Source organism: Bufo gargarizans, chromosome 7 (genome assembly GCF_014858855.1).
Source record: "Bufo gargarizans isolate SCDJY-AF-19 chromosome 7, ASM1485885v1, whole genome shotgun sequence".
NCBI lineage: Eukaryota > Metazoa > Chordata > Amphibia > Anura > Bufonidae > Bufo > Bufo gargarizans.
In genome coordinates this window covers 56511988-56526565 of record NC_058086.1, presented here as the reverse complement: position 1 = coordinate 56526565, position 14578 = coordinate 56511988, and the positions used below count along the sequence as shown (strand labels likewise).

General features: G+C 44.5%; 1 protein-coding gene across 1 annotated transcript in view; it reads left to right on the top strand.

Moving 5' to 3' along the window:
• The window catches only part of TNR (tenascin R), a 189671-nt gene that overhangs the window by 110493 nt on the left and 64600 nt on the right, over nt 1-14578 (top strand). The window contains exon 15 of the mRNA XM_044301949.1: nt 13612-13742. Within this exon, the coding sequence (XP_044157884.1) occupies nt 13612-13742 (131 nt within the window). The remainder of the gene's footprint in view (nt 1-13611; nt 13743-14578) is intronic.

Genomic DNA, 14578 nt, shown 5'->3' with positions numbered 1-14578 from the left:
TAATAACATTCCCTGAGTGTACCCTTGGAGCCCTAGAAATCTGACGGAGGGCTGTCCCACCCTGCTGCAAAATTGTAGCTAGCTGATAAACGCCCGCTCAGAGGCAGAGCTATCCAACCATGGGCTTTTATCAGATAAACTCTGATTCCCATACATGGGGGCTAGTCCAGAGCCTTTTAACTCCCTCCCCACAACATCAGAGCCACAATTACCACCAGCTCCACCTCCATGGCCTCCATGACTCACTAACAACTGTCCGGCCATGGTTTAAAAAAAAATAAAAAAAAGGGAGTGGGTGGACAAGGCATCAAATCCACATAGAGCTTATCCAAAATGGCCATTAGGCTGTGCTCCTGTGTCATGGTGGGGAGTGGGGAAAAACCCCCACCGTACAATGTCAGGTATAAAGGAGAAGCAGCTAGGCCAGGACGCCGGAATCAGGGAGCAGGTCACCTCCTAAAGCGTCCCTAATACTCACCCTAACTCCTCACCATATGAGCAGACCTGGATGGTAGGACGGCTCATACCAGGATACCTTTGGTCCTGAGTCGTTCTGATAATCCCTCACATAGGAGCAGAGGAGAGATGACCTGTTCTTCCCAGACACGGATGAACAGGACTCTCAAATGGCCTAGCAGCAGGGAAAGGAAAATACCATATGCAGCCACAGAGTCGGCAGGTAAGAACACCAGAAACACACTTACCTGCCGCAGTGACCACGACTGGAACCCGTGCATAAGTACAGGTAACCTCACACCAAATAGGACAGCGTACAAACAACACCACAGGTATCCAGCACTCCTGATACTGCCTGGGCCCGAAACAGCAAGGTGCACTGCAGTCCAAGGCAGCATTGCATACAGACTTATGGAGTACCCCTCCGGGAAACCAGCCCCCTTCCGGAGGTACAACACACACAGGGTAACGTCTTGCACACATATAGGGACAAACACCAACAACATCCTGGACATGTAACAACAAACAAGACGTACAACAAACCCTGAACATAAACCCACACCAAACAAGTGAGGTTGGGTACACTGAGGATACAAGGGAGACAAAGGAATGACATAGCAGATGACATCGATGTCCTACAAGGTGGCCCTCAAGGACTGGGCAGATAGAACACCCTGGACTGGAGCAGAGCTCCAGCAGCAACGAGAGCTGACGTACAACTGCCCCCAGCCAGCAAGCCACCGGTATATATCAAGCCCGTGGCCACATCTAGGAAACACCTTAATCCCCACTAGCATGAATATTAACCCCTTGCTCACCAAACAGCAGGGAGGCAAACCTTAAAGGGGAAGTGCACATGCAAACTGCCAACAACACGTTGCCACTGGCAACCAGTCTGCATGGCAACCGCGTCCCGGTCAAACACCAATATGACCGTGACATCCTGCTTGCCTTCTAAACCCACCTTCTCTACCTCTAGCCCAAAACGTCCCCACACTAATCATTAACCCTTACCAAACCTTCGCTGTCCACTCTCTCCAAACCGAGTCATGCAGGGTTCACCCTCCATTCTCATAAACTAAGATCTTGTCTCATCTAGGTGTATCTGGTTCTATGAGAGCTTAGTGAAAACCAATATGGCTGGTGCATCCAGCTCATCCAGAATGTGGAAAGCCCCTTACATGTGCTGTATGTCCTGGGGTAAACATATTTCATCTCTCATCGGTACTCCTGCTTCACTGAGTTGTGCCATAATTGACTCCTACAATCATCTAACATTTCAGTGGACGTGGCATGACTGCTTGGGGGAACAATGGTGGGATAAATAGTGTGCCATAGCAGTGGGAAATTTAGATCTTCGATAACATTTAAAAAAAATGTAGGAGAGTAAGAAAAAACTCTATAACGACCCCTTTGCTGAGCTCTCAACTGAGAGGGCCTGTGTCCTCTCATGTGAATGGATCTGTGGTCAAGGATGTGCACTGCTGCTCCATTCATCGACTATGGAACTGCCAAGTACAGATCTCGGCTATCTCTGGGCATTCCTTCAGAGATGAACTGAGCCGCTCCATTCATACAGGGGGACACAAGACCCTGTTCTCATGATCAGTGGGGATGTTAGCAGTTAGACCTCCACCAATCAGACACATCTTGATATTGTGGACACAGGATATTCTTAAATCTTGCCAAACCCCTTTAATGAAAAGCTGTCACCTCTCCTGACATGTCTCTTATAGTAACTACTTTCATCCCCTTTGAAATAACATCTATTCTTGTGAGTGTATGATGTGCCATTCCTTTATTATTCCTGCTAGAAGTTACGAATGAATTGCTTGCTAAGTTGCTAGCAGTTTGCAATGAAGGTATAGAGGGGTGTCCAATGAATACTGCCAGTGTCAGACTGTGCAGGGACACACCAACTGATCTGTACCTTAAATTTCTGTTAAATAGTATCTTCACAATAAATGATCCTTCAGTGGCAGATAAAACCAGTGTACTTATTTAAAAGGCGCTGCACCACTACAGATGTCACATGGTTAGCATTCCTTTTTTCTGAGATTTCTGAGTTTGGTTATCTAATCTATGCAAACACCTTGCTTTTCAATGGCTTTTGTCTCAAGATAATGAAATGAGTTAAGAAATTTGAGTTAACAGCGGGAGTGCTAACCATGGTACATCTGTAGGTTCACGGCATGTGCAATGCAGGGATCATGTGTTATTACACGTAGGTTCAGGGCGGCCACGATGTTGCACCCATTGTCGCTGACCACCTTGCCCAGTTGGAGTTCGCTAGGTGACTGCCAGCAGGATGTTTGCTGCCTGATGTACTTCGTCAACTGCTCCACTGCCACAAATAATATTGACCTATGGGCCGTTAAAGGCATGTACTGTTCCTGCCTAAAACAGCTGCTCCAGGTGTCCACCGTAGAGTGCAGCTTGATGCACAGCAAGAATCTCAAGGAGCAGCCCGCATTCTCTGCGATGTCATATTACAAGGCTCTACTACAATGGTAGTGCAGCGACTGCACCGCCGGCAACATGGCCAGTTGGAGGATCAGCTTGTAGACAAGCTAATTGCTGGTAGAGAAAAGTTTTTGCATGTCCAAACATTCCATTTATAGATGTCTTATAATGGAGCTGAGGATTCCTAGCAGGAGAAGAAGGTGATAATTAGTGATAGATGAACATCGGCCGAGACGATTCGCGATCGCGCGAACAAGATCAAATGTTCGCGAACCGCAAGTTTGCAGCGGGCCCCATTCACTTTAATGGCAGACAAACCTAAAACACCTTCTGGTCATATTTGCAGCCACCAAATACTTACTAGAAGTACACAAATCGTTCCACAACATGGACAGTGACATACCAGATGTATTATGCGAATTTGCAATCGAAATATCGGCAATGTAATTTCCGCGTATGCGCATGCGCAAAATACGGGTGGCCGTTTACAGCAACTGGTTTCCACCGACCCGAAGTTGGATGCGATCAGAAAAGATCGTTGGCAGCAATTTTCATGACGTTGAGGAAGAACTCCTGATCACTGTAAGTAATTTGACATTAAGGCAGTGTATTTGATTACATTTCACATTAATGCCAGAACAATCGCTTTATATGCAGATAGAGTGTTTAAAAAAATGCGCCATTGTGAAAATCCCTAATGATGCGATTTTTTTTCTCGCAGTATACACAACTCCACATTTTATAAGATCTCAGTAGATATTAGTGATTGGTGCACTAATTTTTGTTGTAACATCACAGCACTATGTCTGTAGCATGTACAGTATGTATGGACAGCAGAGAAAAATCTCTCACATGCACCTTGAACATCCATTGTATTGCACCCGTCAATCAGCATTTGGTGGAAAAAGGTATATAGCAATAGCACCCCTCAATCAGTATTTAGAGGAAGGTATATGGCACCCCTCAATCAGTATTTGGCAGAAAAAGGTGTATCGCAGCCCCCAATCAGTATTTGGCGGAAGAAGGTATATAGCAATAGCACCCCTCAATCAGTATTTAGTGGAAGAAGGTATATGGCACCCCTCAATCAGTATTTGGCAGAAACAGGTGTATGGCACCCCTCAATTGGTATTTGGCGGAAACAGGTATATAGCACCCCTCAATCAGTATTTTGTGAAAGCAGGTATATCGCAGCCCTCAATCAGTATTTGGTGGAAGAAGATATATGGCACCCCTCAATCAGTATTTGGCGGAAACAGGTGTATGGCACCCCTCAATCAGTATTTGACGGAAACAGGTGTATGGCACCCCTCAATCAATATTTGGCGGAAACAGGTATATGGCACCCCTCAGAAGGCCTCGATGGTAAGGTGTGTCTTTTTGCTAATGACACAAAGATTTGTAACAGGGTTGAAGTTCCTGAAGGGATACACCAAATGGAAAAGGATTTAGGAAAACTAGAGGAATGGTCAAAAATCTGGAAAATAAAATGTTATGTTGATAAGTGCGAGATAATGCACCTGGGGCACCTGGGGCGTAAAAAGCCAAGAGCAGAATATAAAATCAGTGATACAGTCCTGACCTCAGTATCTGAGGAAAGGGATTTAGGGGTCATTATTTCAGAAGACTTAAAGGTAGGCAGCAGGAAATACTAGCAGAATGCTTGGGTGTATAGAGAGAGGCATTACCAGTAGAAGGAGGGAGGTGCTCATGCCGCTCTACAGAGAACTAGTGAGACCTCACTTGGAGTATTGTGCTCAGTACTGGAGACCATATCTCCAGAAGGATATTGATACTTTGGAGAGAGTTCAGAGAAGAGCTACTAAACTAGTACATGGATTGCAGGACAAAACTTACCAGGAAAGATTAAAGGACCTTAACATGTAACATTTATATACATAAAGGGAATCAACAAGGTAAAAGAGGAGAGAATATTTAAAAGAAGAAAAACTGCTACAAGAGGACATAGTTTTAAATTAGAGGGGCAAAGGTTTAAAAGTAATATCAGGAAGTATTACTTTACTGAGAGAGTAGTGGATGCATGGAATAGCCTTCCTGCAGAAGTGGTAGCTGCAAATACAGTGAAGGAGTATAAGCATGCATGGGATAGGCATAAGGTCATCCTTCATATAAGATAGGGCCAGGGGCTATCCATAGTATTCAGTATATTGGGCAGACTAGATGGGCCAAATGGTTCATATCTGCCGACACATTCTATGTTTCTATGTTTCTGTGTAATCAGTATTTTTCGGAAACAGGTATATGGCACCCCTCAATCAGTATTTGGTGGAAACAGGTATATGGCACCCCTCAATCAGTATTTGGCAGAAACAGGAATATGGCATCCCTCAATCAGTAATTTGTGGAAGTAGGTGTATTGCACCCCTCAATCAGAATTTGGCAGAAAATGGTGTATAGCACCCCTCAATCAGTATTAGGCGGAAACTGGTATATAGCACTCCTCAATCAGGATTTTGTGGAAGAAGGTATAGCGCAGCCCTCAATCAGTTTTTTTGGGGGCAACAGGTATATCACACCCGTTGCAATTAGTTACTCCAATAGAGTTTGTCCCTCTATTTAGCTGCGGTATTGCAGCAGAACCGCACACAACTGCGGTTTGCCGCGAAACGACCGCGAAAGGCGAACCGCAGGGCTATCTCTAGTGATGATGATGATGACAAAGATTCTATATTGCTTGGGGAGGCAGGTTGGCTGCCACAAAGAGGACCAGGAGAAGGAAGACAGACTTGTTCTGATTGGAATGCTGGCCAGTTGTATTTTTCCAAAGGATCTGGTGATGCCACCTCATGTGCTGCAATAGACCTCTGGTATCTATAATTGTGTTTGAACGGCCACGTTGTATTTTAATCCTGCACATCTTGCACACGGCTCTGGTATTGTTGCTAGTCTTGTGGAGAAAAAGCACCATACTGGAGTTGCTCGCACAGAGCTACAGGCAGCCAAGCTGGGCTTAGCTCTGGCAACTATTGGGCCTAACCCACCCACAGTCTCAGCGGCATCACCAGATCCCGAAGCAGATATGGCCCTGGTTGTTCTTTGGGAGGCTTGTTGCCTCTGCTCTTTATCACGGCTGCCGCCGCCCTTCTCCACTGATGTTGCCTCCTCCTCAGCACCCTGATCCAGCTCCCAGGTCCTGTCCAGCACATAATCGTCACTTGAATCCTCACCCTCCCTGCCACTTTTATCAGACTGTGAGATATTATGATGGGCTCCTGGCCCCCCCCCCCCGCTCTGCATTTTCCCAGACTGCCACTGTCGCTGCAACCACCACCATGGCTACAGGTGACACTATTACTGCCACCATCAACACAGGTATGCATGGGGTCACCAGCCTCCTCCCCAACTTCCTCCTTATGGCAGCTCAAGCGGTGAGGGCTCTTACACAATTCGTCAACAGGGAGACTCTCTTGACTATCTGCCATAGTGTGTGATGGGGTCTTCCTGCCACTTCTTAGGAAAAAGGAAGGTGCCCGTCTAGGAAGGTACAGTGAAAACTATGAGATCTCCACTGAAAACTTTCTTTGGGGCTGAATGGAGGAGCAAGAGTAATGCTGTGACCCCTGGCTCCATGGCACGGTGTCGGACTCTAAAGTCACCTCCACATCATCCTGCTGTGACTAAGAGGAGGAGTTATCCATCCAATTCACTATCTCATCCTCTTTCTCTCAACTATATTTTTGCACCTTTCCAAGGCTAGCAGGGACAACTGTGGCCTACTGCTACCACTACTTTTTGTCGGATAGATGGTTCTGCTACTATCCACATTCTGGCTTTAGGTCTTTCATTTGGAACCCTTCCATAGGCCGGACATTTTTGGGCCTCTCAGATAATGTTGTGCACTACCTTGTGTATTGGTGTAGTAAACATGTATATAGGAAACAGATTTGGGTCTAAATTCCTTATCACTCCCAGATACTTTTGTGGTAACCTGTCTACTGGTTTAGTGATCACGTATATATGCTGCTAGTTTGAATATAATCAGTCCCCAATATAATAAAAAAATGAATTGGAAACTTTTTTGTGAACACAGAAATAAAGGGAAACTGATTTAGGCCTAAATTCGTAATCCCTCAAAGATACTTTTGTGTGCTGGCCTGTGTATTGGTGTTGACCACCTATATGCTGATTTAATTACAATGAACAAGTCCCAAAAAACATTTAAATTGCAACTGTGTGGAAATGGAATTCACGGAAACTGACAGTTGAGGCCTGATGCTCAATTTCTCCTTAATACACACAGGTAGATTGCTGCTATACCTTGTATCTTGCAGTAATCGCATATATATGCTGATTTAATAAGATTTAACAATGGCAAAAAAATAATTAAATTGTGACTGTGTGGGAACAGAAAATATGGAGAATGGACGATTGAGGTGTGACGTTCAATTTCAACTTAACACACATGAGTAGATTGCTGCCACCGTGGGTACTGCTGAGGTAATCGTGTGTGTATATAAATATATATATATATATATATATGTGTGTGTGTGTGTGTGTGTGTGTGAAAATGGGGAAACTAAATGAAAGTATTTGCTTGCAGGTAGCTGAATTTGAGGTGCACCTGCACTTCTCATAGCAGGCACAGCCAGAGGTCCTGTCTCCATTTTCCCTGTCTGTCAGCTGCTATGGTTCTCTCTATTGTACACAACACACACAATTCTTTGCAATCCTAGCCTTTCCCTTAACTTTCCTGTTAATAAACTTGATTGATTTTTCTCCCTAAGATCATTTTCCTGGCAGACGCTGTAAGACCCAACAACCCGCTTTCCCAGCCCAGCACAGAATGACGTTCTGCTTGTTCCGCTAGGGCACCACCCTGCCTGCTGCAGCACTAACTGGCTCATCCAGGCTGCCTATCATCCTGGGGGCCAATCAGGGCAAGCCCTCTCCCCACTTCCTCTCAGGGTCATGTGAGAACTCTTCTTCTTCCTCCCTAGTAGCTTTTTTCCGGCCAACATTTGCAAAAAAATGGTACTACACTCCATTTTAGCGGATTCGTCCAAAACGAACCCAGAACGTCCGAAAAATAGCGACGCTCGGAACGAACTCTGTTCGGTCTGAACTGGTTTGCTCTTCCTTATATTTAAGCAACTATTAACCCTGTAGAGAAAAGGAATATATCATTTTACTCAGCACGATCAACCTACCAGGCAATAGTTTTGATCCTGCTGACAGATGCTCTTTAAATATTCACATTCTCCTATTACCTCCTGTAAGATCCACTAAAAAATATTTCGGTCAGCCATAATTTTTTTTTTTTTTTTTTTTTTTTTTTTTTTACAGATGACTACTGTAGATATGGATGAAAAAAACTTGTTATGGATCATGATGGTTATATTATCTGTTAAGATCTCTTAAAAGGTTCAGTGAAGATATTCAGGGTTAAGGCGCATTAACTGTGTTGGCTTGAACCTCGGAATGTAATGGAATTGTGCTGTGAAGGTCTGCCAATTGTCGGCATCTGTGCACAATTTCCTTTGTGGCGCTGATGCCTTTGTTAAGTTTATTTCTGCCATGCCCTGTGTTAATTAAATGCCTTTTATATAAAAATCAGGGTCCTGCAAGATTGTAAGACTGGGTTAAAAATAAGCCTCATTTGTCCCGGAGAGTTCCCCTTTTATCTGGTGCCCCAGGAGTATCTTTTGTGATTTGCAGATGGTCTGTGACAATCTATGAACCCTGGGCTTTTACAAGCTGTTGAGATATGCGTGCCTCCAAGGCAATGAGGGACGGCGGGAGTCCATCATTGTTATAAAGCTGTCATCCTGCAGCTCAGCAGTAGCTCAAGGCCGCCATCTGCTGTCCATACGGCTGGCATGCAGCAATTTATGCTGTCATTTGGCTCAAGATTGTAATGCGAGATTAGAAATACAGTAGCACTTGGCAGTTGCCTATAACTTAAATAATTCTTTATGTCCTCATTTCAAATGAATTTGGATTTGCCTTGGATTAGTAAAGATATCACTCGACAAATGGGCACTACGGGGGAGATTTATAGCTTTCTGTATCGTTTTGATATCTCCTGCATTGCTGGAGGATACGCCTAATACATGATGAGGCGCACCTAAACAAAAATATAGGAGTTGCAGTAGAGTTCTGTCTTCATTTGTGCCATAAAACTGGTGATAATTAAAGATAAATTTGCAGCTGCTGCTGTTGTTACCATTAAAGGGGTAATCTAGGTATTAGCTTTTATTACTATGCAATGAATTGGGCACCTCAAATGAAGTATCATTGCAATATCAATATAATAAAATTATTGTTTGTTTGTTTTTTATGTACATTACATTTTCTTCTCTGGTAGCGCCCCCTGGTGTTTATTCTTCTGGTCCACCTCCTGCATTCAGAGGTGGACCAACATGCTCAGTAGCTTCCGTTCCCTTCCCCTCCCCTCAGTAGTGGCATAGTGGAAGCAGGTGAAGTGGTCCAGACACCTTTCATACATCCCTACTTCTAAAGTCATAGAGGTATATACTGTAGCGATATCTCCCGCTAGAAAGTGGAGAAGTGTCACGAGGGTGTCAAGAACCACGCCTGACTCCATTATACCCGGGATCAGGAAGTCGCAGCGGTTGGCTGCGCGCTCTATGTAGTAAGTTAGGGCTGTTTCTTTATGGTAGCTTTCTGGGTTTACTTTGCAACCCTTTTTGGCTCACTCAGGGATCTGTAGCTTCTTCTCCTCAGCTGTTCCTTGTCCAGCACTCCCAACCTCCTTATATTCTCCTCTCCCACTTCTCTGGTTGCCAGATATAGAGCTTCCTGCCTGGACTTCTATACTGACCCACTGGAGCTGTGTTGCTGCGTTCCCTGGTTGTTGTTCCAGAACGTTACCCTCCGGATCCCTGTTGGGCCTTTGTAGTCTGCTGTTGTCGCCCACCTGGGATTATATGTTTGTCTGTATTGTCTGTCCTCTCCTTGGTGTTTTCCTTTTAGTGTCAGTGGTGCGGACTAGTGATCCCACGCCCTATTCACTACCTAGGGCTCATCTCAGGGAAAGCCAGGGTCTAGGCACGTGATCGGCGTACGGGTGAGGAACCCGTCTAGGGACGTCAGGGCAGTCAGGTGCCAGCCGCAAGGTGAGTCAGGGGTCACCTCCTTTCCCTCTCCCTTGGGCAGGGCCTTCCCTTTTCCCTCCCTTTGCGTGACGCCGGTCATTATAAGAAGTCAATTTTGTCCATATGTATATCTGGTGCAGTGGCCGGGTTTGAGGTGGCCCCAACTCAACGCTGGGTCCCCTGGACACCATCAAGGTGTCACCACATGTTGCTGCTCTCTGGAGTGGATGATGCACCCCAATGGGAAATAAGTCCAAAGAGTCAGGTTCAGCAGTAAACCAGTGTGCTTCTTTACTGGAGGAATTCAGATGCAAAACAATACAGGCAGTTCACTGAGCTGGCTTCTCCAGTCTTCTGTACAATACATGGTATACTCATTCTTAAAGTGGTCTTTGTGTCAAGCATCATTTTGACCCTTTTTCACTTGACCATTTATAGGACTGACCTTAACGCTTTGCTGGCATTATAACAAACTTCCTAACTGAATTTGACCAGTACATAGCCTTTTGCACAGCTTGTAGCAAGAGAACATTTCTTTAAAGGATAAAAGATCTTCAGCATCATCAGCAGGAATGGACAAAATCACAGATGAACCTTCCACATCACCTAAGAAGACTTTTCTTTACAAAATCAGTTCACTATTAAATCTCTAGCTGGTAATGCCGGATACATTAGCATTAGCACATTCACTTGCTTGTGGAAGACCCTACAATGGGAACAATTACAGTTCCAGATGCTCATATGTTGCTGCTTCACCTCAGATTCAGGCTAGGGTGTTCTTGTAGTCGCAACTGGGGATGGATCCACAATGACTTGCTTTGCTGGCATTGGACTGTATCCTGTTTGTGATGCCAAATTGCAGTGGCAAGGTTTGGAGTGGCCCAACATTAAGCTGGGTCCCCTGGACACCGTTGAGGTGTCACCATATGTTGCTGCTCTCCAAGGGGGATGGTAAGGAGTGGTGCACCCCAATGGTCCAGAGAGTCAGGGTCTGCAGTAAACTAGTGTGCTTCTTTACTGGAGGAATTCAGGTGCAAATCAGTATAGTCAAGGTGCTGGGCTGGCTTCTCCAGTCTCCTCCTGGGCAGAAGAAGGGTTCATCCAGAGGAAAAGCCTGAGCTAGCTGTCCCTCTCTCTCAGAAGGCTGGTACCTGGCCAAAGGCTGCAGGCCCACAGTCTGTGGCTCAGTTTTCCATCAGGCTCCTTGATCACAGGACTGCAGACCCATGGTCTGTTGTTCAACATCTCCATCTCATCATCTTCTTCTTCTGGTCACTCATGCAGTCTGGCAGTAGTGTTGAGCGCCAATATTCGAATCGCGAATTTTAATCGTGAATATCGCCACTTCAAGAATTCACGAATATTTAGAATATAGTGCTATATATTCGTATTCACAAATATTCTAATTTTATTGTGAATTTATTGCGAATATCGGCACTTAGCAACATCCCTAGCAACCAATAGGAAAGTTGCCTATAGGAGTAGTGTTGATCGCGAATTTTCATATTCGCAAATTTTATCGCTAATTTTCCGATTGCCGATTTTCGCAATCAAGAAAATAATAACTGGAGATCACGAATTCTCAAGTTCACGAATATTTGCCCAAATATTCACAAAATATTGCAAATTCGAATATTGCCCCTGCCGCTCATCACTGAGTGTTTCCTACTAAGCATTGACCCCTAACTGCAGAATACTAAGAAAATATACAGATTCTAGCTAAACTAGAACCTTTTAGTGGGAGGATGGAGCGGAGAAACTCAGCCTAAACAAATACAATGTTACAAATATCGTTTTTCATAGACTTGCATTAGAACTTCAATAATACTCAATGGAAATGAGACAGTGTTTTTTTTTATACTAAAAGCAAGTTCTCAGACATAATAAGGTAGCAGCATTTGGCATTCAAAAGGTCAGTCTGCATTGTTTTGGTGGTAAACATGCCTGGCTTTTTCCCTCCAAAACAAACTTTGCTTTAACTATCATGGGAACTGTGGAAAATCACCAGTCTCTCTCTCTTTGTAATCTGCAGACAGTCTAACAAAGGGCAGATGGAAGATAAAAATGAGTCTAGCATCTGTCTACACAATTCAATGTTGTTGTCTGTAACAATAGAGACATGTAGTTCTGCATAGGGGCTGTACTGCGGAAAAATTTGAAAAGTTGATCCAGAGGAAGCCAATTTTTTCTCATTTTAGGGAAAAAAAACTCCTTCCCCTTCCCAACTCCAATCAGGCAATGAGAAAAACATCCTGGATTAACAATCCTTCTCCAGAAATCTAATAACTATAACCTATAATATTGTTACACTCCAGAAATACATCCAGGCCCCTCTTGGACTCTTTTAGTGAGTTCACCACCTCCTCAGGCAGAGAGCTCCATAGTCTCACTGCTCTTACCGTAAAGAATCCTCTTCTATGTTGATGGAGAAACCTTCTTTTCTCTAGAGGTAGTGGATGTCCACCTTGTCACATGTAATACTTACACGACTTGCTGTGACTTTGAGGCTCTATAGGTGACATCAGCTAAGTAATGTTCTCCCTTTGAATCAGTTTGACCTGCTCACAATGTACAATACGGCTTCACCTCTGGGGCTAAAGAAAGTCAAAACGGTGAAAGAACAACAGAAATCCTCAGTGCTCAAATCCAGCGAGCAGAGAGCAGAGTTCTGCTTCATAATGCAGGGATTTCAAGAACCAGGGGAATTGTAGACCTGTCAGAATTCATAATACCCTGTAATGGACCAAGAAAGTTCTCCTGCATCCGCACAAGAATCTATCTCGTATACGTTGAAAAGACACCTCTGAGAAATCTGCGAGTCACTGCTGAGATACACACTATTAATGCTATGCTAATCCATTCAATGTACCGTGGCACATTGCTTTTCATTGCGCTGGCAATAAGGCACTTAAGAAATGGGCTCCTATCCCATCATTCCTTTTCAATGGGGCAAAAAGAAAACGATAAATTGGGCAATTATCGAATGTTTTATGCAAAGCAATGAGGGCAATCGTTCAAGCTACGTCAGGAGGAAAATAAGAATGATATTAATCAGGATTATTCCTGCAGAAATAACTAGAAAAGTTTGCCGAGCTGAGGCCAGTGAAATGATTGCTCTAAATGCAGACGGAAATATGCTCTCCCATGACTCCTGCCAGCTTTCTGGCACATAACAGATGAAAAATTGACAATATATATAGATAGACTGATGATAAGCGACACTTAAACTACCTTGTTTTCCAAAGATTGACAGCGAAATGACAAATGTTCTGCATAAATCCATCAGGGCGTCCCTGTGATTGCGTTATTCCAGTGTAGAGTGGCATTGAAACTAATGGCGACAAATCCCAGCGGGTACGGTCAGTTGGACTGAATGGCCAGGAACTTTTTTAGAATTTGCATTGTATTGGTGAATTCAATTTATAGCATTAGCCTACTATATCAGCGAAGGATAAAATGCTCCTGTCTGCAGGTGCCATCAATGTGATCTGATGGGGCCCTTGGAGAGGGGCACCAGTCCAGGTTGGCATCATCCGCCAATGCTGCCTGTGAGCTTAGATTGCACCGGGCAAACTATTGTGACATAAGGATGATCTAATGTACTTTTCTCTTCCAGTTTTGGATCCTCCTGCAAACCTGACAGCCTCCGAGGTGTCCAGAACAAGTGCCCTAATATCATGGCATCCCCCCGCTTCTCACATTGAAAATTACATTCTGACTTACAAATCTACAAATGGGTCCCGGAAGGTAAGTGGCCAGTCAGTGCATCTCCCTTGTCAGTCTGTCAACTGAACAGATCAGCGATGGTCCGACACCCCCACTGCTCAGCATTTCTGGAGTATCTCTGGCATCAGAACTCCACAACTCCATCCATTTTTTGGTGAATGGAGCTGGTTACTGCAGCGATACACGGGGGGAAAAAACGGGGTCCCGAAGCCTCTCCTCGCAGCTTCTATGTAAAAGAGGTGGCTGTGCATGCTCAGTTTTTTTCAGGAACTCTTGTAAAATGAATGGAGAGAGCTATGCATGCGTGGCCACCTATCATTGAGAGTAACCACAATAGGGGGGTCCAGGGACCTCCATTCTCAAGATAGATATGGGTCCCTATTGGACATTTATGGCATATCCTATTGATATACCATAAATGTCACACTAAAAATAAGTAATATAGACAGATCTTGTCTAAAAGGGCATCTATCAGCAGTTTTGTACCTATGAAACTGGCTGATCTGTTGCTTGTGGACTTGGCGGCTGATGACATCTGTGTTGGTCCCATTTTCATATGCAAATGAGCCTTTAGGAGCAACGGGGGCGTTACCATCACATCTAGAGGCTCTGCTCTCTCTGCAACTGCCAAACCCTCTGCACCTTGATTGACATAACCAGGATACGCCCCCGCCCCCCGTTGTTCCTAGAGGCTCATTTGCATATATTAAAACTTATGTGCACTGCCGGCACATGTGAACATGGGACCAACACAGATGCCTTCAGCTGCCAAGTGCACATGTAACAGGTCAGTCAGTGTCATAGGTACAAATCTGCTGACGGACACCCTTTAAGACAAGATCTGCAGATAGTCTGAA